Raw genomic sequence first — 24770 nt, forward strand, 5'->3', positions numbered from 1 at the left:
AAAATTAAAAAAAAGGAAAATAGCAGGCAGCTTTGCCGTTGGCCAATCAATACACGCCACGTCTCCCTACTCTTCAGCACGGCGGTGCTCTTAGCTAAGAGCACCAATGCGGATGCTCTTAGTGTGTAAACATGCATAATTGGCCTAATGCACGCCTACTTGTTAAAAGGTAAAACTACAAGGGTGGATGTTATTTGTATAATGTTATAGCAGTGAGTAATATTTGTATTTCTTATTCCTTTTCCACACAAGAGATAACATGACATTACCAAATCAATGCTTGTCAACGACTCCCTCCATTCACTATTAAATGTCCCATAATATTATCATTCTGAAATATCCACTCTCCTAAACAAATTCAAAGGTATAGTATAGAATTCATTGCTTAGTGAGGGAACACCTTGTAGCTGCGGCCCATCAAAATCCTGTAGTAAACCAAAACAAGATCAATGTTCTTGGCCATCACGAACAGCATAATGGGCAACGAAGCAGCTACATATATCGGCGTTGCAGAGACCCTCAGCTTGTCCACCAGTATAAAACTATGCCCCGCGTAGAAGGAGACCAGCATCGCAGCTTTGGAAAGAATCAGACAAGTCAGCCCCACCAGCAGCTTTCTCGGCAGGTCTCGCTCGAAATCGCTCTCTTCAAATCTCGAAATCATGATGGAGAAGAAGGAAAAGAGGGTGGCTATGGACAGGCTCAGCGCAGCGAGCGAAGCAATGGAGTAAATCTTGAATGCCGGCTCGTCCTTGAGAATCGGGTAGCCGTAGGTTTGGTGGAAGCCGCCTGGGACCGTCCCTGACGTGGCGAATGCAACAGTGGCGATGAGAGCTGCAACCACCGTGCAAAACTCCGAGGTTTTTATCAGCCATTCTTTTCCTGACTTGAGTAGACTTGAATGTGTTCTTGTGAAGATCTGGCTCGGAGTCTCGCCCTCTGCATTTTGGTTATGGCAAGTCTGCGGTAGAACTGATTTCGCCACATGCTGCATTGCAAAATATAATGTCATCCTCTGTGGTGGTGTTCGTTTTTCTAGATAAAATAATACTAAAATACAATCTAGGATTGAGTTGTGAAATTAATTTAGTCATAGGGAGTTAGCAATTACTCCCTCCGTCCGACATTAGGAGTCCCGGTTAGACATTTCCATAAAAAATGAAATAAAAATATTATTACATAAAACGCTAAAAAAACACAAGTAAAAACACATCCAAATAATAAAGCAAATAATAATGCAAATGGGTCTCACATTCTATTATCACACACTCCAATTATTACACACTCAAACATTTCTTAAAACCCGCACCCAACTCAACCAGGACTCCTAATGCCGGACGGAGGGAGGACTAATTATCCTATTGTGACATAATAGAACAATTGTGTAATCGAGATAAACAGAAACGTAAAGAGACACTGAATTTACGTGGTTCACCAACGTTGCATTGGCTACGTCCACGGGTGAAAACGGAGAACGGATATTATTCAGGGTGTTTTAAGATTACAAGGGGAAACTATACGGATTTAAGGCATACTAACATATCCCATGATTATCCATCTATGATTGAATTGTGCAATTGAATCTCATGAACCAAACACATTACAAATTTAATCTGGGATATAATCTTGCACAGCGAACACCCCTATCACTACAGAAAAATGTCAGTTTACCAACGGAATTAGCGACGAAAACTTTTCGCTATGAATTAGCGACGGAATTACTGACGGAATATTCAGTCGCTAATTTTTTTCCTTTTTAATTAATGTATTTTCTATCGGTAATTCAATCGATAAAAAGAAAATTTACCGATGGATTGTAGGCACATTTCTATCGGTAAAAAACTCGTCGGTAATTTTTTTACCGACAGAAAATACATTATTTAACAAGGAAAAACGTTAGCGACGAAAAATTCCGTCAGTAATTCTGTCGCTAGTTCATAGCGAAAATTTTTTGTCGCTAATTCCGCCGGTAAGCTGACATTTTTTTGTAGTGATGTAGACTAGTCATGTTTCGGCTAAACTGGATAACATACACACTCTATATAGATTTACTTTTATAGATAATACTCATTCGGTCCAAAAAAATAGTCTCATATTTCCGTTTCGGTCTATCCACCAAAATTAATCTCATACCTAAAAGCTAAAATGGAAAAGTTCTTCCAATTTATTAACCCATTGAAATCCACATTTTCTTTTTCCTACTTTATCCACTTTCTAATTTTCTTTCTTCTATTTACCTACTTTTTCATTTTCTCCTCTTTCATGTCTTACCAATTTTGCATGCCGTTTACACTAGTGAAACTATTTTTGGTGGACGAAGGAAGTACTAGTAAAATAATGCATAATCTCTATGCGTCGGCTAATGTGTATTATTCCCTGCTGTCAGTCTTTGAACAAAGGGAGTAGTAGTTACCAATTCAAGACCCAGCAGCCAAATTTGTGTTGATGTACGTAGTACATACCTCATACCATTTGATCTCCCATTGCATTTGCAAAGCAGCAACAGGAATGCTCCATGTCTGGTCAGGTCTCAGGATCGCTGCGCTGTGAAGGACGCTGTTTCCATGATAATCGAAGTCATAGAAGACATATTCGGGGAGCTTTCTCTGAATCAGAAAATCAAAAACGGCGATTTGCTTGTTCTCCGCTGCTACCATCAGCACATTCTTGCCGTCTGAGTCTTGATCACTGATGGCCACCGGAAATGCGTTGAGTATGCCTTTCACCATTTCTAGGATTCCCATCTTAGCTGCTTCTAATAGTGGGGTGCTGCCCTTTACTACATTATCTGCAATAGGGTGAGATAGTGAAGTGAAGTTTTTTATTTTTTTTGTTTACTCTACTTTTCCCAAATTGCACTTTTGTAGTGAAGTGAAGTTTCAATATTAAATGGCTTTTAATTTCTCTCATGGGATAAATCCATAAAACTAAAAGATCCAGTTACCACGCTGCTGCTGGTCGATGCTATCGTATTTGTAACTTGGTTCCCACTCAATCATTTTCACTACATCTGCAATAGGTGGGACAGTGATCCAGTTACCACGCTTCTGCTGCTGGCGGACGCTATCATATACGTAACTTGGTTCGCACTCAATCATTTTGTGCATCATCTGCATCCCATGAGAGTGCCCAACTTTCTTGTCTTGAACATTTCTTATCGTGGACAATCCTGCACCAATGTCTTTTGTTTCAAACAAAACTAATAGTAGTAGTATAGTAGTACTCAATTATCTTCATACTCCTATAAAATTACTAGCACTTACCAAGTCCAAGAGCTGAAAGGACGCTTGTGGCAAATTTGAGAATCGAAATGCAAGTAGTGTAATTGGGAGGATAGGAATCATAATATTTGCCTGAAACAACAAGTCCAAACACTTTGATATCAATACTTCCATTATTAGCATCCCATTTTCTTGTAAATAAACTTTCAATGTTGCAAAGGAACATATCATACTTTCATTAGTAGAAGGGGGATTTTTTATCTTGGGTCTTGAACAACCACCTGGAGACAATGGTACAGATTTCTCATTGTGTTTTTAATAAAAGAAGGTATATATAAAATTAATTTAAGTTATATTTACCCAAAAAACTCTCATATATTGGAACTCCATGATCCATATACGATGGATCTGGATCTTCTGTATCTGTTAAAGCACTTTTTTCTTTCTTGGATCTTAAACAGCCTGCTGGAAATACCAAATGTAAAGTTCATTGTTAATCATCACCTTCATTACAAAAAAATGTCAGTTTTACCGACGGAATTAGTGACTAAAAATTTTGGCTATGAATTAGAGACGGAATTTTTCGTCGCTGATTTTTTTCCTTTTTAATTAATGTATTTTCCGTCGGTAAAAAATTTACCGACAAGTTTTTTACCGATGGAAATGTCCCTACAAACAGTCGGTAAAAATCTCGTAGGTAAATTTTTTTTTACCGACTGAATTACTGATGGAAAATACATTAACTAAAAAGGAAAAATATCAGCGACGGAATATTCCGTCGGTAATTCTGTCGCTGATTCGTAGCGAAAAATTTTCGTCGCTAATACCGTCGGTAAACTGACATTTATTTGTAGTGTTGTTGGTCTAGAATACGTAATCAATTTGCACATACACGATAGAAAACCACATGCAAATTGTTTACGTATCTAGATCGTCCGACATTATATATCTTGGGATAATATATAAAGATTTAAAATCACGAAGTTTGTCAAATTCAAGCTATCGTGATTTATATGGTTATTATCCATATTATTAATTTGCTCGAGAAAAACTTAAAACCAATATATATATACAAATCAATAATGATGACAATTACCTTTATAGATATTGGAAATTGGATCCCATAATAGACGGAAGATTCTCACACATGTCTGGTAATTTTCTGGGAAATTCTCTTCACTTGAGTCATCAATCTGGGTGTCCTTTGGATTATGTATTGGTTGGTTCTTCAGATTATCAACAAATACAACTTATCCACAGATCGCAAATGAATACCATTAGCACTGGCAATTATATATGCAGAGAGAAGCCAAGTATGATGAATAGGGTTTCTTACAATGGTAGATGATTGATTCATAGAATCCAAGCTGTGAGCTGCTTTTGAACAAGTTAGGCTTTCTGGCCAAGACATAAAGAGGAGTTTCTCCATCAACATTAACGTAATTGAGTAGATTCTTGTAGTGCTCCAATATAAAGTATGCTAATCCTGCAGCAAGAATAATGCAAATCAAGCACCATCAAAATCTGCATGTATATGTCCTGATGTACACTGTTGGCAATTGAAACTAAAACTAAAAATATATAACTATCACATATCGATGTAAAGAGAGAGCTGAAATCACTCATGGGCCGAAAAAAGTTTAGTGCCCCGACCAGTTGAGGGATGGTGTTGGCAATTGAAATTAAAACTAAAAATATAACTTGCCGAAGTATTCTCCAGAAATCGCAGAATGCAAGACTGTATTTCCATCAGCTTCCCTCCGACAGAGCGACTCATCAACCCTATCCTTTCCATGGTTGTAGATGCCATGGAGAGCGACAAACGTGTGAAGGTTGCCGTGATGGGCTGAAATGAACAAAGGAGTCTCACCATTGCTGTTGCGGATCTCGATGAGCATTGGATCCAATGAAGCTATTTTTCTGCAGATGGCCTCCCATCCAACTGCAGCAGCAAGATGGAGAGGGGTGTCTCCTCTCACATTAGGCATCCTCACCAGCTTGGATACTGATCCGCATTCCCTCATGAAGGTGAACATTTCCTCGGTGCATCTTTCATGGGCGTGGTTGGGGCTTTTCGGATTGTAACAGGAGATGGCTATATGGAAAACTGTCTCCTCTAATATGGTGAGCTTAAGAAAGTGAGTACTTGTGTTTTCCTTGTATATCTTCGCCACTTTTTCCCATTGCCGCTTCTTGGCGAGGTTATACAGAACATAGCCTAAGCTATCTAGAAAACTCATTTCTTCCATCGCTCTAATTCAAGGCTAACATAAGAGGGGTGAGCAAACTAACAACATGACAATCAAGTGATCATTTATATCTCTTGTGTTTAATTGCTCAACACGCAGTACCTATTAGGAATCTAGATTTATATCATTTATATCATTTCCAGTGCATATCACTAGATGATGACATGAATTCCAAACAACAATATGCTAATATCTCCTCTCATAAAATAGTGCAAATTAGATTGTGGGACGATTTTTAATAAATACTACTGTAATAGATAAAAATTATAGAATGTATGTGAGTAGAGAAACAATCTCATTTTATTAGGAAAACTTAGTTGTGAGTAAAGGAAGTCTGGATAAAAGATAAGTTAACAGTGTAGCAAAAAAAAAAGTTAAGTGTCCTAACTTGGAGAACATTGTCAAATGACAAAGTATGCATTAATTTATTTAAAGTGGACTAATATTTGGTAGACATAAAAAATGACAAAGAGAACTATTTTTGGATCGGATGGAATATAAATGTTGTATAAGCAGTTAATGCATGCATAGAATGAAGTTCAAATTAAGTTAGATTCTCTCACTTAGATTGCTCTCCAGCAAGTATATGTTTGTGCTTATATTATTACTTTTCCCAAATGTGAGTTTTACTAAAGTTGTGTTTTCACTCTTTTCACCAAAAAGAAAAAAAAAGGAAAGGAAAAAGCAAGTCATTGCTGGAATAAGATAAACTGTAATGCAAGTGAAGAATAGTATATATGAGTTTTGTAACTAGAGGAAGATTTAAGAAGCGTGAAAGAGAAAAGGGAACATTGGCACAATTGAATATAAACTGGAATGACTTGGATAGACTTGAAAATATATCAAACTATATTGGCTTAAGCAAACATAATATAACTGAACATAAGCTTGAATTTAACTAGCAGCGAAAAAGTTCAAGAGCAAATGACATTAGATACGAAGACATGATGCATCCAAGCACTTTTATCATGTAGTCCTTAGGTGGGATCGGATGTGCCATAAATCTTGAATTAAATAATTTTATCTCTGCTCCATATTCTTATAAAATTCTATCTTTTGCTATAAAATTTACTTCATTCAATTTATGTGATATAATTTTTTTTTAAATTTAATATAATGATTTTAAACTTTATTTGAAAATTCAACATACTACAGTTTAAAATTTAAAGTTTCCATATTTTAATAGAATTAGTACTCCATTAAGTATGATTTTTATTATGATATAAATCCATATATTATATTTGTAAATTCTTAAATCAATTCAATTGTTTGAGTTTGTTAGATGTTTCAAATTGAACAAATTAAATTGAAATTTAGAGTGCCATGTTGTATGTTTTATTTTACTACGATTGGCATACTAAAGAATTAGAGGTACCTTACAGTTATATTCTCGAATTTGTCAATACAATATTGGAAAAGAAAATGAGATACAACTGAATGAACAACATCTTAGCGGTTCGTTACGTTTTCAAAATATGGATTTCGAATGAATTAACTATCGTGTACACCCTCCGGCCACCATTTATAGCATGAGTTCTAAGAAATTATTTCACTTTGTGAAGAAAAATGGGAAAATGAGTAGTTGAATGTGGACCCCCATTATATATGCATATTACTTTGATAATAGAATTTGAGTGTAATGAGTTTAGGTGAATGGTGGATCCACTTATCTAAAATGAAATAATGAAATAAAGTCTTAATCACAGACAGCCAAAAATAGTAATATGCCCTATAAATCGCGAACGGGGGGAGTAAAATATAAGTTAATGCCACTTAAATTGGGATATATTTTTAAAAGATATTTTCAAATATTTTATTTTTATTTAAATTTTGAAAATATCGGACTCCGCCAGTTATAATTTCTAGATCCGTCACTGATCTCTGCTCAATGTTCATCGCCATCATCGCTCAACATGCACATTTTTAAAACATATGAAGGGTTGAACACTTGATAAATTCAGTGGACACATATCAAATACTCCGTCCATCCATGAAAAATAGTCTCATTTTGCCATTTTGGGTGTCCACGAAAAATAGTCTCATTCAAATATAGAAATGGTTTTTATACTTTACCCACATTTTCTCCTCTCCTCTCCTACTTTTTTCTCTTTCCCTCTCCTACTTTATCTACTTTTTCTCTCATTTCTTACTTTATCAATTTTTCGTTAAAACTTGTATCATCCACAAATGAGACTATTTTTTATAGAGGGAGGAAGTACATTTTCATAAAAGAAGTTTTATCAAAACATAATTGAGTGAACACACGGTTTTATTTTAAAAAAGTCTAAGTACACTAAATTCCTTTGAAATTTAAAGTGCGACTGTAGTATACGTTCTTTAATCATATAGTCTAAGTTCTTTCATGATATACTACTCCTTCCGTCCCGTTTAAGATAGAAAGAACCTTAAATTTAAATTCAATATCGAAAATAGAAATTAACAAATAAATTATTCAAATTTATTTCAATATATATATTGTGATGTTTCTTATCAATGATCAATGGCTACTTTCGTGGTTTGGGATAGATAAATTCATATCATCGGGTTGTACAAAAAGATCGTTTTTGCATCAATTCAAAGCTACAAAAAGGTTTTATGCGATTAAAAGGTCCGTTGAGCGCCTCATGACTATGTCATAATAGATCCGAACGACACGTTTTCCTTTTTAGTTTGTCCCAACTAAGATGACACATTTTCTTTTTTGGTAACTCTATCTCTCCAATTGATACACTCAACCATTCTCACTCCTATTAAAATATTCATCTTTCTTTATCTCTCTACTTTAATACTTACACCCACCTTCTCTCCCTCCAATTAAACATTTCAACCAATAACTTCTAAAATTCGGTGCCGGCTAAGCAATGTGTCATCTTAGCCGGGACGAAGGGAGTAATATCTGGACCTTTGTGAAGCTGAACAGCATATCAGCAAGGCTTAGCATTATATCAGTCCAAGCCGAGCATCATATCAAGCTGTCATGCATGTATTCTACGTGAGCGTTCATTTTATTTTTTATTATTTTTATCATCCTTGGGAAAATTCTTAAATTCTCGTGTATTAACTAAATTAGATAATTTAATTAATATCTTTAATCAATTCGAAAACAAATTCTTTTAAATTAATTAATCAGCTCCAACATTAATGAAAAGAATCCAGTCCATTATCTCATTTGTTTTTATTCTCTGTCAGCCCATAAAGAAAATAACTCCCCGCCCAAAACAACATTAAAAACAGCCCAATATATTTCTTTTTCTTTAAACAAAAATCAGCCCAACACGTTTCTCCCTCCTTCCTAATTAATTCCATTCGACCCAAATTTTGTTACTTAGCTTTCAAATCCTTTGAGAATATCTCGATGCACATACAGATACAGTACATAAATGCAAATCAAGAAATCAAGAATTGAGACGTGGTTTCGTGAATAAAACTATGCCATTTGTCATCGCATAATCATGGAAAAGGCAATGTAATGCCTAGTCGCTCAACGTTTTATTAGTATAAAAAAAAACTGGCAGAGCATCACAAGTTTACTAAATACTGTACATTATTAATTTCAAGAAATGGAGGATTTGAAGAAAGATTGCTCATCTTTTTTTTGCTTTAAGCAATTTTCTTTCTATTTTAAGATGCAGGGGTTGTGCTATAAATGGATTTTTATCTTTTTAAGGACAACTTGAAATTGCATGTCACATCAAATGCAATGCTCTTATGTTCAAATACCGTTTAGAAATTAATTAAGAATAAAACTTGCTAAAGTACTAGTGACTGAATCAAATATTACAAATAAAAACATGAATAATACTGTAACTAAAACAATCTACATTAGAACATTTCTTGCTCTTATTTTCTACTTTTAAGAGAAGTTTATTTAATATCCGGTCAATACTCCTATAATCTTCAAATTGTTTTCTTGTGATTCTTCTTTTACTTGGCATAATTATTAATTATTATTGTGGAATTACTAATTAGCATAGATATGAAATGTTGATTTTCTTAAACGTCTTACAATGTCAACAATTAATTGATTACAATTATAGTCAACAGTTATAAAAATAAAAGGATAACAGTAGTAATGTTTTACTGCTTGGTGGTACCAATATGTTTAAAAGGTATAATTTCGCTCCACATAAATCGAAAATTCCATTAGTTTTGTCAAATGTTTGGTTTTTCTGCAATTTAAAAGTTAACAATAAAAAATTATGAATATATAATTTTCTCAACCTTTTTATGATGAAATATTCTATTACTGTATTTCCTATTTACAAAATTTGAATATATACTTTTCTCAACCTTTTTATGATGAAATATTCCATTACTGTATTTCCTATTTACAAAAATTGTTAATTAATAATACTTTTTCCGTTCAATAAAAATATAGACATTTTTCATTTTGAATTGTCCCATCATAATAATAAGAGTGAACTACAAAAATGGTCTCTGGACTATGGGTTTATCTCGCTCATAGTCCCTGGACTTTAAAAATATCGTCAGTAGTCCCTGGACTAAGGGTTTATCTCGAAATTGGTCCTTTTGGCTTTTTTTGGTACGAAAATACCCTTTGATATTATTTTGGAGGGTTTGGGAATTTGGTCTTTTTACACTTTTAACATTTTAAATCTGATATTATTTCAGTTATGTACTAATTTTGATATTATTTCAAATTTATCATCTTTTTTCCCTTTTGTCATCCTTCACTTTGTTTCTTTATTTCAATATTAGATTTAATTTTACAAAATTTTAAATTTTAATTTTTAAATATCAATAAATTTTTTTAATTATAAAAATTATTAAATAGCAAAAATTAATAGTTATAATCAATATTTGATAGTGCATAGTACTATGTAATCAATAAGGTATGACAACGCCTTAGTTTTAATCAATATTTAATACAGTAGCTTTAATCATAAATAGATTATATAACACAATTTATTCTGAAATAAATATGCATCTAATGTAATACTAATATAATTTCCGTTTATTAATTTGAAAACAATCAAAATTTACTAGAAACTTCTACAAAAATACTCATATATAAAATTTTTAGTAGGATCAAATTTTTAGTCAACTTCATAATATTTAATCACAGGCAATTATAACAACCGAACGGAGGTTAAATAGAATAACTCTTATTTTTCTATCATGATTAATATTATTTTTCTGTACTTCTTCAATTCAATTGAATATTATATTAAATAACAAAAATTAATAGTTTTAATCAATATTTATAGTGTCCATGAATTAATAGTTTTCATTAAAAAAATTGATATTTAAAAATCTAAATATTAAATTTAATTTTATAAAATTAAATCTAATATTGAAATAAAAAAAAATAAATTCAGTGAAGGATAACAAAATGGAAGAAGAATGATAATTTTGAAATAATATCAAAGTTAGTACATAACTGAGATAATATCAGATTTAAAATATAAAAGTGTAAAAAGACCAAATTGCCCAAACCCCCCAAAATAATATCAAAGGGTATTTTCGTACCCAAAAAAGCCAAAAGGACCAATTTCGAGATAAACCCTTAGTCCACCCTTAGTCCAGAGACTACTGGCGATATTTTTTAAGTCCAGGGACTATGGGCGAGATAAACCCATAGTCCAGGGACTATTTTTGTAGTTCACTCTAATAATAATAATATCTTCTAGTTGTGAACCACATAATAATAATATTCCAACTACCGTTCTTTCTGTCTCTTTTATTTTACAAATTATGCATTAAAATCTATATCGTCTCAGATATTTATATTTTTATGGGATGAAAGGATTAAAAGTTATGGACGGTCTCAACCTCGTAGAATATTTCAAATATCACATTATATACGATTTTATCCAAATTATCGAAAATTTGAGAAAATTACTTTATTTATTTTATACAATCAATTTTTAATTATGAAATAAGTCAGAATTTGACCAAATATCGTAATTCATTTACAATTAACCTAAAAATTGAATTTTGGGACATTCTAATGAAAAACTAAAATTTATTAGGACTTTAATTATTGCCTAGATTCCGATTTAATCATTTCCACAAAGATTCAGTACCTTTAATTTCTGGTTTCCATTTCCCAATTAGCTGATGGTGTTCGTGCTTTGCTGATTAATTGAAACGGATTTGTAGCCAAATTCTCTTATTTCAAACCATGTAGATTTTCCCTGCATGTTTCTTGAAGTTTCCGCCTCTGTTTCAAGGGGGTTTTATGCATAACCCTATTGATCAGAGTTTGTGATTCAAAATTCTTTCATTTCTTTCATTTCTTTGAGAAATTGAGATACCCTTTTGTTTGTTTGTTCCAAAGCTTGAATCTTGGGTGGAATTCCAATGAGAAATGGCGTGCCAATCTGTGCAAATGTGGAGTTTGAGTGGTTTGGTGGCTGCTTTTCTTGATCTCACAATAGCCTACTTGTTGCTTTGCGCATCATCTGCTGCTTACTTGACATCGAAATTTCTAGGGTTTTTTGGGTTGAATTTGCCATGCCCTTGTGATGGAATGTTCATCAATGTTCATAGTAGAAGTCTGTGCTTCAACAGGTTGTTAGTTGATTTCCCTATTCAGAAATTGTCAGATGCTCAGCTCTCTGTTAGGCAGAAATTCCCATTTGGCAATTCTGTATCTCCTAGAAAGTATGGTGGTAGTGTTGTTGGTGATAACTGTGGTGGTTTTGGGGTTATTGAGCTAGAAGGTGATGCATCTTGTAGCTCTTCAATATCAGATGGTAGGGAAATCAGTTCAAGGACTGGGAAGATTGATGTAAAGGGGAAAGGGGTTTTGAGTTATAGGCCAAAGAGCCGATTGCGTGGCCGGAAAGGGGTTGGTGGTCATGGGAAGAATTCATCTGTTTTGAGTTCTGATTTAACTTCTCATGAGGAGGAGAAGCATCTTCTTCATTTTAATGTGAACAAGAGGGGCAGCTGGGGCTCGGGAGATGGCTCGCAGTCAGCTGATGATGATGGAAATCATAATCTTGAATGTGAGTTATAGCATTCTTCTTTCTCTGGGTTTCTTGGCCTTAATTGGTTATGATTAGTACACTTATTTGTCTACTTAATGTATTCATTGATTGTGTTCTTTCTGACTTATCATTGCTCTGTGCTAAAATCATTTAATAAGGGCCTAAGTTGCATTTAGATTATGAGAAACGGTCCACTTGTGGGATTAGTGTTTGTCAAGTTTGGGCCATCACTTCTTTTGATCACTTGTAAGTTTAACCATTACTCGATAGCATCATTATTCTTGGGGATGAAATAGGTGACAAAATAAACCAGTTTGGAATAATTTCTACGTTTAGGATTCCATTATGCCACCATCGCTGGCTTAGTTGAATTAAAAACTGAAGCTATAAATCAATGACTCGCAACTAATACTGTGTTTATTACTAGTTTGAAATCAACGAATATATAAAGCAAGTCATCAAGATCTATTATTCTTTGATTTCTAGCACTACTATTCCTCAATCAGCTTGGAACTTACTTGAATCACTATCTCATTTTTCTCCATGATTTGAATGTTTTCATTTCATGTGCTTCTTCAAGGAGTCTGTTTTAGCATTCTGTTACCATTCATGTATCCAGAACTTATTCGAGGAGCTTGTTTTAGCATTCTGTTACTAATAATTTTCCAGAACTAAAGGGTGAGGATGGATTTTGATGGTTTGCTTGACAAATCTGTGTTGATTTTCTTGCTCTTGTTACTTTTCTGGTTTTCCTTGCGTTTTGAAATTCTTAGACAGTAATAAGTCACGACAAATACTAATATATAGAGCGTTCCAAGAGCCACGGGCTTATTAGAAATCCAACTTTAGTTCCAGTGTGGATGATTGGAGCAGAAAAAAGGGTAAAAATAAGATATAAATATGATATGAAAGACACATTTTTACCCATTACCCATTAGACAATGTCCACTAATCTGAAATAGGTATTGTATACCCATTTTGAGTGGTGATGATTCATTTATCCCCTTTATAATGAGATGAGCATATTGTTTAACATTAAATCTTCTTTGATGAACGCAAGTGTAATGCAAATTTTGTTTAATTTATGGGTTTTTAATTTATATGATAAAGCTCCCAAGAAGATGAGAGGGAGGATAAGGACTCTCAGCAGAGACGAAATGGACCTGTCACCAGACGAAGATAAGCACATGAAGGGAAGTGTAGTGTCTGGCGAAGAGCGACAATATGATCAGCAAGAGGTTCAAAGTTGTGGTGAATTAGAATATGAGAATAACAAAATCAGGGCCTTACAGAAAGCACTTGAAAGAGAACGTGCTGCTCGGGCTTCTCTTTATATTGATCTTGTAAAGGAGAGAAGCGCTGCAGCTAGTGCTGCTGATGAGGCCATGGCTATGATTTTGCGTCTGCAGAATGACAAGGCATCCGTAGAAATGGAAGCTCGGCAGTATCAGAGGATAATAGAAGAAAAGTCCGCTTACGATGGTGAGGAAATGGACATTGTACAAGAAATTCTTATGCGAAGAGAAAAGGAGAAACTTTTTTTAGAAAGGGAAGTTGAAGCATATAGGGTAATGGTTTCTCAAGGGAACGAACAATCAACTGGTGATTTTTCAGATAGCAATGATGCTACACAAATGTTTAGCCCTCTAAATGATCCCAACGATGATCCAGTTTTATTTCAGGACCAGCTTGCTGTATCTTCTGATGGGAAGGTAAAATTGGAAAGTAAATGTGCTGACAACCCTGCTTTAGTAATAGAATCGTCATTTCAACCCCATGATGAAAAATCTAGCTTTGAAAGACGTAGAGACTCGAGTGGAAGCTCTGTTGACATATCAGTTCGTAGTAGTTTTGAGAAAATGGATCTTCAAAAGGAGGTTATTAGAACATGTTATGAAGCCGAAAAAGCTGATCCGAATGATAATCCGAGTCTGAAGCAGCATGAAACAGATTCGCCTCTTGGATACAGCGGTTCATGTGATCCAACACTGAATAAAGTCCCTCAGGATAAAGACGAGCAGTTTCCGGTCAGTAGTTCTCCAAAAGTACGTGAGATAGACCGTGTCCAATCTGGAGCTACACCGGAGAGGATAAATGATTCTTATCTCAAGAAAAGCAATCCAGAGGTACCTAGTTGTCTTCCACCACTTGCCCGAAGAGGATCTCAGAGCCTGAGACGTTGTTCGATGGGACCTTTGGATAGTGAAATGCTAAAAATCGACACTGAGATCGTTCAACTTCAAGAACGCTTAAAGCGTGTTCAAGAAGGAAAAGAGAAACTTAGCTTCCCTCTGGAGAATCGAGAAACTAAACATTTACAGTTAAATATGTTGGAGGATATAGCACAGCAGATTCAGGGCATTCGCTGCCTAACTGAACCTCCAAAATCTGCAAGACATGCGTCTTTTCCCCTTAAGGTACCGCATTACTTTCTTTGTATTCATGTTATGCGTTTAGGTGAGTCCTCAAGAAAATGAGTAGTATTTGATTTTTCATCATTATTTCTTGTTGAATGCATTTCCTTTTGATAATTTGATTTCCTATGTGATGTGATGAAATTTCTGATTTTTTTTATATTCGTTTCTTCATATAAAAACTTGTGTTTGCAAGAGAGATTGCAGTAATTCAACGAAAAAAGGTACATTGTTGAATATACACAACTAGTGAATGACTTAGTCCCTTCTTATTAAGTGGATGAAACTATAAACATTAGGTTGCATTTGAATGCAAAATTGTTTGTTTTATGAGATTCTGAAAATTGTTGTGTTTATACTCGTGCTGTTTTACAAAAATCCATAGAAAAATCTTCACATGAATATTCGTGGTTATGATGGAAGAAATGTAGTACATTTTAAAAAATCGGTGACAGGCAAACTTGTCTAGCTTTTTAGAGATGAATCCAGTTTACTAGCTGGTTCTCGATATTTTCTCGGTGACATGATGTTTTCAAAGATGAATCCGGTTTATATATATGAATTGATGGCGGTAAATTGATCATTTGGTAGGGTTTATCGAAGAGAAGGAGAAGCAGGAGTGTATCTTCGGGATTCCGGATGAGCTCTGAAGGTAGAAATTTCTATTCATCTACGAACCTAGGGACTGGTGTGTTGTTTATTGCCCGGACTTGGTATAACTGAAGTTTAATCCTCGTCTTTTCCAGGATGACACGGCTGCTTGTATGACAAAAGTTTAGCTATAGCGGTGCTACGAGAAGTTGCCCCGTCTATGTGGGGTGGAAATTCTCCAGATGCAAATATGAAGGTATGGTTTTAGGGTAGAAATGGTAGGAGATGGATGAACAGTTCTTTAGCATGCAATTTTTTTTATAGCTTATTTTATTATAGGCTTAGCCATATTCACTTTGCAATAAGCTTAAGTTAATAAAAGTTTTTGTCTTGATCCTCTCCTCAACCTTATTGGGTTACTTACTGTACAACTTAGTTGATCAGACACTTCCTTTTAAATTAATAGATCGGGATTCGAGTCACCATGGCCACATGAGTAAAAATGAGAACCATTTCTTTTCATCTTTTGGTGTTTTTTCGTTTTAGGATGTCCATCTAAATTAGTTTCTACTCCCTCTGTTCCCTCATAGTTGAGGCGGAACTTTTCGGCACGGAGTTTAAGAAATGAATGTTGAGTGTGTTAGATAAATAGATAAAAAAATAAGAAAGAGAAAAAGATAGGGAGAATAAAGTAAAAAGTGAATAAAGTAAAAAAGAGTAAAGTAAGAAAGAGGAAAAAGTTACTATATATAGAAATGACTCAACTATGAGAGAACTTTCCGAAATAGAAAAATGACTCAACTATGAAGGAACGGAGGGAGTATCTATTTATAGGTATGTTTCTCTTTCTCATGAAGTTTATATTTTCCATTAATAATACTTCAATTAATTTTTCTATTTATCTCTTTTTTATTTTATCAATTTTGCATTAAAATGTGTGTCTTCGATCACCAAGACTATCGTCGGTGGAAGGAGGTAGTACTCCCTCCGTCCGTAAAAAAAATGTTTCATTTACCTTTTTCCAATTTTAAATAACCAAACTCCATCATTCACCTAAATTATTACACTCACATTATTACTATATTATAAACATTATTACTATATTATAAAATCAATACATAAAAATGGGGTCCAAATTCCACTAATTCATTTCCTTTTTTTTTATAAAGTTAAATAATTTCTTAAAATTCGTGTCAAATCTAAATGGGACCATAACCGGTAGATCGAGTGAGTATTAACTAATTAAAAAATAATAATTTCGATTAAAAGAACCTAAAATGGCTTTCCTACCGCTCCCCCTAATGGGCAAATGAGTCTATAAAACAAAGAATTGGATCTTGATTCTACAATCTTTAGACAATATGATAAGTAATAATCATATAAAAAATAATAGTTGTAAATCCATTCATCATAAAATAATGTAGTACCTTACATTAGATTGTGCTAAATTAATTCAAATGCAACCATGTAGTTTAATTTCAGACTATTACTATTTGGGAAATATGCATGTCATGGCATCGATCTTGAAGTCCATGGATAGCTGTCCACAATCCACTCCATCCAATGAATTCTCATGCATCTCTTTCTCACCTTTAGATTTTGTAGTAATTTTGAGACGGTTGTCGTTAAAATTGATTTTAAAATGGTGAGGCGAAGTTTGAAATTTATAATCAACTCTATGCCCTAGATTTGCCCAATCTTCCATTCTCCCCCATTCTTCCACTATGCACCAATCTCCCATTCTAATTTATGTTTGAGAAATACTTATAACTAATTTATGATCAATGGCTTGATTATTGACGTTTATATAAGAGTGGTTGTATCAGAAAATATTTGGTGAATATTAAAATTAATGCATAATGCTTATAATCTTATGATATATTTACTTTTGAATAAATCAAATTGATCCTCGGATTTCATGTAAAGAAAATAAAATTTGTAAGATTTTTTACAATTAGAGGCAATCATGGTCATGATACGGAGACGTGTTTCTAAAAATTAATATGAGATTAAATTATTAATTTGATGAAATATCTGTTGACCAGAAATAATCCAGAGTGGTAATGTGAAATTAATTAATAAAATATAAAAGGGAAAAGAAAATGTAGGTAAAGTGTGTGAAAGAAATATAAAAAGTGAGTAATAAATTGAAATTGATTTTCCATTTTTTAGCATGTGATTAATTTTAGTGGACGAATAAAAATGGAAAGAATATATGGAGTATTAAACCAAATTTGATTGCTTTGCGTAAGATTGTAAGCATCTCTATATCTAAAATATTCGTCATATCATAATTAAATTTGGAGTACTTATAAACATCAATCAAGCAATCGATTGTACCAAGTAATACAATCTACTCAATTAATGTAGAGAAGATTGTTGCAGATTGCATTGGGAAATGAGTGAGATATTTCCATTGTGGATGGATTATATTTTATGCGTATAGTTAACCATTGATATTTTGAGTTTATGGACTAAGAAAAGATTAGTAGAAACACAAATGATTAATCAAAATTTAAAATATAAGTCTTGATATAATAGTACTATGAATTTTCACAATCGGCGCAATATATGTTACTTAATAAAACAATGTTGCAATGAAAAATAAAACAAAACATAGTAGCATTTCATTACACATACTATAATGAAAACTAGTACTCCCTCCGTTCCACAGCAGTAGAGTCATTTCATTTTCTGCACTCGTTTTCGAAAAATGATACTCTCTCCGTTTCTTCATAGTTGAGTAATTTTACCATTTCGGAAAGTTTCTTCATAGTTGAGTCGTTTCCTTAAATGGTAACTTTTTCCTTTTTCTTACTTTATTCTCTCTTACTTTATTTTCTCTACTTTATACACTTTATACTTTATTCTCTCTACCTTTTCCTTTCTCTTACTTTTTTATCTATTTATTTAACACACTCAACTATGAAGAAATGGAGGGAGTAATAAATACTCCCTCCGTCCCCGATTAGGAGTCACAGTTTGACCGAGCACGAGTTTTAAGAAATGTAAAGAAAAGTTGGTTGAAAAAGTTCGTGGAATGTGGGACCCACCTTTTTATATTAGTTTTATAATAAAATGTGAGTGAAGTGAGTTAGTGGAATGTGGGACCTACTTACCATTTATGGTAAAAATAAAGTGTGACTCTTAATGGGGGACGAAGGGAGTAGTTAAAGTGAAGAGTGAATAAAGTAAGATAGAGAATAATGTAGAGAAAAGTCTTATTTATAGTGTTCTATTTCTTACTTTATTTTTTCTCAATTTTAACTATTTATAATTATTTTTTCAAAACGAGTGCGCAGAATGAAATGACTCTACTACGGTGGAGCGGATGGAGTAATAAAGTTGTATATAAAAATTTGAACATTCAAATCTGTTACACAAAAACAAATCAATAAAGGATAAAAGCAGATTGGTGTTGAATAATACAACAAAATATGAAACAAGCTCATACAATCCCAATTTATTGATTCATTTGAGATGTATAGATAACAGAACTCTAGTGATGGAAGATGTTGTAGCTGCGCAGCGGCACTTTGACATAGGCAGCCCAGAGAATATCGAAGTATAACGGCAACTGCCCGATGGCGAAGAGCACGACCGGTAGCATCGCCACCGCGTATATAGGCACCGCCGCTATCCTCAGCTTCTCCCTCAGTATGAAAGTATGCCCCGCGCAGAACGACAGCAGCATCGCCGCTATGCCCGAGAACAGACAGCTCATCCCCATCAGCAGCTTCCTCGGCAGGTCCTGCTTGAAATCGCGCTCCTCGAACCGGGAAGTGATGATCGCGAGGAAGAAGACGAGGGCCGTGATGGATAGGCAGAGCGCGATCAGTGAAGCGATAGAGAAGACGTCGAAGGCTCTGCGGTCTCTCATGATAGGGAAGCCTTGGTTTTGGTCCAGCCCACCGGGGACTGTGGCGGAGGTGGCGAATGCGACCGTGGCGATGAGAGCCGCCACGACGGAGCAGGATTCCGAGGTTTTTACCAGCCACTCGTTTCCTGTCTTGACTAAATTTTCGTGTGTTTGTGTGAAAATCTGGGCTGGAGTCTCACCCTTTGTGTTGGGGTGATTGTAACACTGTGCTGGAGCTGAGCTCTTCACATACTGCATTGCAAATTGCAAAAAACAACGTTAGTGATAAAATGCAAACTTATATACTGTAAAAACTCAAAACTCCTCAACACAGTTTCAATACAATATCAACAGTGTAAAATTTCAAGATTTTAATGTCAACACAATATCAACACAGCATCAATCATTGACTACCGTTGAAATTCTGTTGAAATTTTCCTGTTGATGTTTTTTTTTGATCTGTTGACATTTTTCAATGATCCAGATCATAGTTTTGAGTTTATACAATATTTAGAGTTTTCATTTGATCGCATCCCTATATATATATAGGGGCATGTTAGGCTGCCACCATCCCTTAAAATAACATCATACCACCATTCCTAGCTAATCATTTGTACACGTGGACGAATAATAAGCTACCACGTGGCAAAAAAAAAAGTTAAAAAACTCGGTCAGCAATTTGTTGCTCTTTATACAACAAATTTTCTTGTCCAACAATATCCAACACGCTATACAACAATCTATAGATGTGTAGTTTTTGTAATATTGCTGTGTAACGTTTATAATATTGTTGTATAAGTGGTGTCACGGTCACTTTAAGAGGGGTTGTCATCTTAACACAAGCCTATATATATATATATGTAGAAGTTTTTGGTATAGTACCTTGTACCATTTGATCTCCCATTGCATCTGCAAAGCAGCACCGGGAATGCGCCATGGCTGCTTCTCTCCGAGCTTTGCAGCGAGGTGAAGTATGTTGTTTCCTTCATTATCAAAGTGATGAAACACATAATCTGGGAGCTTTTTCTGCACCAAAAAATCAAAAACACTGGTTTGCCTGTGCTCTGCTGCCACCATCAGCACATTCTTCCCTTCCGAGTCTTGATCTTGGATGGCTACAGGCACTGCGTTAAGTATCTTCTTCACCATTTCTGGGATTCCCATTTTAGCTGCTACTAACAGTGGGGTATCCTTCACTACACTTTTAGACTTCTCGTCTCCTGCAATCAACCTCAAATAGATTCATATTTAGATGCTTTGCACAGTAAAAGAAACAGATAAAGTAATTACCTGATTGGTTTTGATCTTTCTTATCATTACTACCATTGTTTTGCTGCTGATCTTTAGCTGACGAACTGGTGGTTGGGCTGTTGGATTCTGTAGTGTGGGGTTCTTCAGCATTGGGAGGGATATCGGGGATGTTACCGAATGCTTCTTCTGGGAGATGCCTTGGGCGCTGGCCATTGTTGTCGTATTTGTAACTTGGTTCAATCTCGATCATTTTGTCCATGATTTGCATCGCATGAGAGTGCCGAACTCTCTTGTCATGAATCTTTCTTATCTTCAAGAATCCTGCACCAAACAAATGTACATACATATTCTTAAGTGAGTTCAAAAATTATTATTGATGTTATTAAAACTAGAACCAATCCTAAATAAGAAGATATGATGCATCTGAAACTAGAACTTACCAACTCCAAGAATTGTTAGGACGACCTTCGTGCCAAATTTGAAAATCGAAATGCAAGTAGTGTAATTGGGAGGATAGGATTCATAAACTTTGGCTGAAACAGAAAGTCCAAACACTTTGATATCAATACATCCAATTATTAGCAAGAAATGTAGATATGAAATACAACAATTTTCATCCAATTTTCTTGTAAATAAACTTTCAATGTCACAAAGGAACTAATTCATACTTTCATTAGTAGAAGGGGGATTTTTTTTCTTGAATCTTGAACAACCACCTGGAGACAAAGGGTAAACAAACACCTTGTTATTTTTCACAAAAACACATAACCAACAAGTTTTATAGAATATGCGTAAATCTAGATCGGCTAATTGTTCTCGAATAGCACATGCACGGGTAGAGATTTCTCAATGCGAAATGTTTTCAATAAAAGAAGGTATGAAATTTAAGTTATAAGTATTTACCTAAGAAACTCTCATATATTGGAACTCCATGGTCCATATAAGGTGGAACTTCTGGATCTGTTCGAGCACTTTTTTCTCTCTCTGATCTTAAACAACCAGCTGGAAATACCAAAGGCAAAGTAGTATGATTTATTTACTCAACAAAGACTTTACCAATATAAAGTTCGCTGATGATCACATGTAGTTTACGTGCAAATTGTTTACGCATCTAGATTGTCCAACATTATATTATATTGGGATAGTAAACATTCAAATCATGAAGTTTGGTCAAATTCAAGCCTGACCAAACTTCATGATTAAATGGCTAGTATCCCTATTATTTACTCAAGAAAAACCAAACCAATATAAAGTTCATTGATGATCATCACCTTTATAGCTCTTGGAAATTGGATCCCATAATAGACGGAAGATTCTCATACATGTCTGGTAATTTTCTGGGAAATTCTCTTCACTTGAGTCATCAGTCTGGGTGTCCTTTGGATTATGTATTGGTTGGTTCTTCAGATTATCAACAAATACAACTTATCCACAAATCGCAAATGAATTCCATTAGCACTGGCAATTATATGTGCAGAGAGAAGCCAAGTATGATGAATAGGGTTTCTTACAATGGTAGATAATTGATTCATAGTATCCAAGCTGTGAGCTGCTTTTGAACAAGTTAGGCTTTCTGGCCAAGACATGAAGAGGAGTTTCTCCATCAACATTAACATAATTGAGTAGATTCTTGTAGTGCTCCAATATAAAGTATGCTAATCCTGCAACAAGAATAATGCAAATTAAACACCATCAAACCTACAAGTATGTATGTACATATATAGGATTGTAAGGATGTAAATACACAAACTTCTGACATTTTCTGATGCAAAACTTTTTTTTTCAAATTTTAATGTATGAAATTTGGAATTTTCTATTTTTCCCCAATTAGTGGGCGATGCAGGGAAGAAACAACCACATGTGCTTTCTTGCAAGATCTGCAAACTCGTCTCGCTACACACATATGTGGTTTTTAAACTCAAACTGGAAAGAAATGTGCTTATTATACCTATAGGCTATATCAAAGTTTCAAAGAGAGTGTTGGATCTAAAATGATTTCAAGGGAAATTCTCAATAGCTCTGGGGAAATACCACAAAATCTCACACTTCATAGAAAATTTCAGAAAATCCCAGAAGTTAATTTAGAGAAAAATCAGAAAATCTTGAAGGTTCGTATTTAAATTCAAACAAAAATTCGGAGGGAAATAGAAAATACGGAAAGTTTGTGTATCTCAAAATATTCTTACTGAAGTATTCCCCAGAAATTGCAGAATGCAGGACCGTATTTCCATCTTTCCTCCGACAGAGCGACTCATCACCCTTATCCTTCCCATGGTTGTAGATGCCATGGAGAGAGATAAACGTCTGAAGGTTGCCGTGATGAGCTGAAATGAACAAAGGAGTCTCACCATTACTGTTGCGGATCTCGATGAGCTTTGGATCCTCTGAAGCTATTCTTATACAGATGGCCTCCCATCCAACTGCAGCTGCAAGATGGAGAGGGGTGTCTCCTCTCGCATTATGCCTCCTCACCAGCGCGGATACTGATCCGCATTCCTTCATGAAGGTTAACATTTCCTTGGTGCATCTTTCATGGGTGTGGTTGGGGATTTTCGGATTGTAACAGGAAATGGCTATGTGGAAAGCTGTGTCCTCTAATTTGGTGAGCTTAAGAGTGTGAGCACTTTGGTTTTCCTTGTATATCTTCGCCACTTCTTCCCACTTCTGTTGCATGGTGAGCTTAAACAGATCATCACGTAAGCTTTCTTGATCACTCATTTTTTTCTCTCTGATCCAATGCAGAACTCTCAACTATGGAGGAGTAACGAGGAACAGAGAAGGAGCGTAATAAAAGAAGTAGTATGTACAAGAGTATTACGTTGCTAAACTGACAAATTATATTCAAAAGTTAAAAAAAGGCAGTATGGTTTTGGGTAGAGTTCCAAAAGATAAATTAGAAATGCTGTAAAGTTAGTCCTTTTCTCACTCAGTTTCTCCACAAGCAAGCTATTCCATATCTTTTCCATTACTGTATTATTTCGATCTTTCATTTCACTTTTCTGAGGTTATAAAGTATGGGATTCGTCATATAAAAATGATAAAGAAGAACAGAGATTATGCTAACAGAAACCATTGAAAACACTAAAGCAGTACTCTTTAATTACCCCATTAACAATCAAGGAACAATTGTCTCTAACTCTACGAAATTTTTAAATTATGAACGTTTTCTGTAACAATATTCTTCAAAAGATTGCCAATTTCGCACCTTTCCTTGATTCCTCTCCTGCTCAATAAAATTCATTGGTAATCTTACCTATCAATCGGATAATGCAATCACTAAGATATATGTATGATTTGTATTGTCTCTAATTAGCAATAGGAAATACCCAAAACTCCCCTAATGTTACTGCAAAAACTGCCCTAATGTTACTGCAAAAAGCAAATAGATTACTAACTTTATGTTTTGTGCGAAATGTATATAGCGAAAGGAAGATAGATCCCTAACGTTCATAAATTGGGAGCTGAGAGATAGAACTAAATCAACACAAATAAGAAAGCATACCTTGAGAAAGACATGTCAGCCTGCATCATGAGATCGAGAATGATAAGGTGAACAGAGGCATTTGGTCGCTTCGGCATTTCGTCGAGCATGTGGTGCCCATGGTAATATGAGGCGGGCATCTTCAAACATTTCGGTTGCTGTGGAGTGTGGGGTGTGTGCTGTTTCTGATGGATTTCAAGTTCAGAATTGTTATTTGATTCTACATCTACTGCTGAACTTGTTATTTGATTCTACATCTACTGCTACGAAATATTTTTTTAAAATTTTAAAACTTTAATTTAATAAATAAGTGAAATAATATTAAACTATTATATTCGAAGATTAAAGTGTTTTATCTCAAATTTGATCGTATGCAGATAAGTTTTTATTCATAAAATACCACTAATTTTAGTTGAATGTTTAGCTCTACAAATTTTGGTGGAGGAAAAACTGATTTATTTGGCAAAAAATCGAGGTGAACTTTTTAATAGAAGTATAAAATTATAATGGTAACTAAATTCCATATTTTATTCAACACGCATGTACTCCCTCCGTCCCATTTTAGGAGTCTCGGTTGAGTCGGTCACATGTTTTAAGAAAAAAGTGTTTGAATGTGTAATAAATAAATATTGTATTGGATGTTGGGACCCACTTTTAATTGAGTGTCCAATAAATAAATGTTATAGTTGATGTTGGGACCCACTTTTAACACTTTTTTATTAGTTGAAGTGGATGTTGGGACCTACAT

General features: G+C 34.5%; 3 protein-coding genes across 3 annotated transcripts; 1 reads left to right on the forward strand and 2 right to left on the reverse strand.

The window, feature by feature from the left end:
• Nucleotides 1-254: 254 nt before the first annotated feature.
• Nucleotides 255-5897, reverse strand: LOC125185232 (uncharacterized). The gene is made up of 9 exons (XM_048081732.2): nt 4927-5897; nt 4558-4707; nt 4318-4470; nt 3582-3686; nt 3455-3502; nt 3264-3353; nt 2945-3169; nt 2463-2788; nt 255-988 (listed from the first exon to the last, which is right to left on the reverse strand). Exons 1-9 carry the CDS (start codon nt 5468-5470, stop codon nt 386-388), a joined length of 2244 nt encoding a protein of 747 aa, XP_047937689.2. The 5' UTR covers nt 5471-5897; the 3' UTR covers nt 255-385.
• A 5593-nt stretch (nt 5898-11490) lies between these two features.
• LOC125224367 (uncharacterized) lies at nt 11491-15832 on the forward strand. The gene is made up of 4 exons (XM_048127760.2): nt 11491-12444; nt 13537-14843; nt 15432-15492; nt 15587-15832. Exons 1-4 carry the CDS (start codon nt 11802-11804, stop codon nt 15589-15591), a joined length of 2016 nt encoding a protein of 671 aa, XP_047983717.2. The 5' UTR covers nt 11491-11801; the 3' UTR covers nt 15592-15832.
• A 2931-nt stretch (nt 15833-18763) lies between these two features.
• Nucleotides 18764-24348, reverse strand: LOC125218304 (uncharacterized). The gene is made up of 10 exons (XM_048119938.2): nt 24044-24348; nt 22728-23269; nt 22053-22202; nt 21813-21965; nt 21445-21543; nt 21210-21257; nt 20982-21074; nt 20581-20862; nt 20173-20510; nt 18764-19542 (listed from the first exon to the last, which is right to left on the reverse strand). Exons 1-10 carry the CDS (start codon nt 24160-24162, stop codon nt 18931-18933), a joined length of 2436 nt encoding a protein of 811 aa, XP_047975895.1. The 5' UTR covers nt 24163-24348; the 3' UTR covers nt 18764-18930.
• Nucleotides 24349-24770: the final 422 nt, after the last annotated feature.

Source organism: Salvia hispanica, chromosome 1 (genome assembly GCF_029641045.1).
Source record: "Salvia hispanica isolate PSC_SH4W2 chromosome 1, Shi_PSC_v1, whole genome shotgun sequence".
Lineage (NCBI taxonomy): Eukaryota > Viridiplantae > Streptophyta > Magnoliopsida > Lamiales > Lamiaceae > Salvia > Salvia hispanica.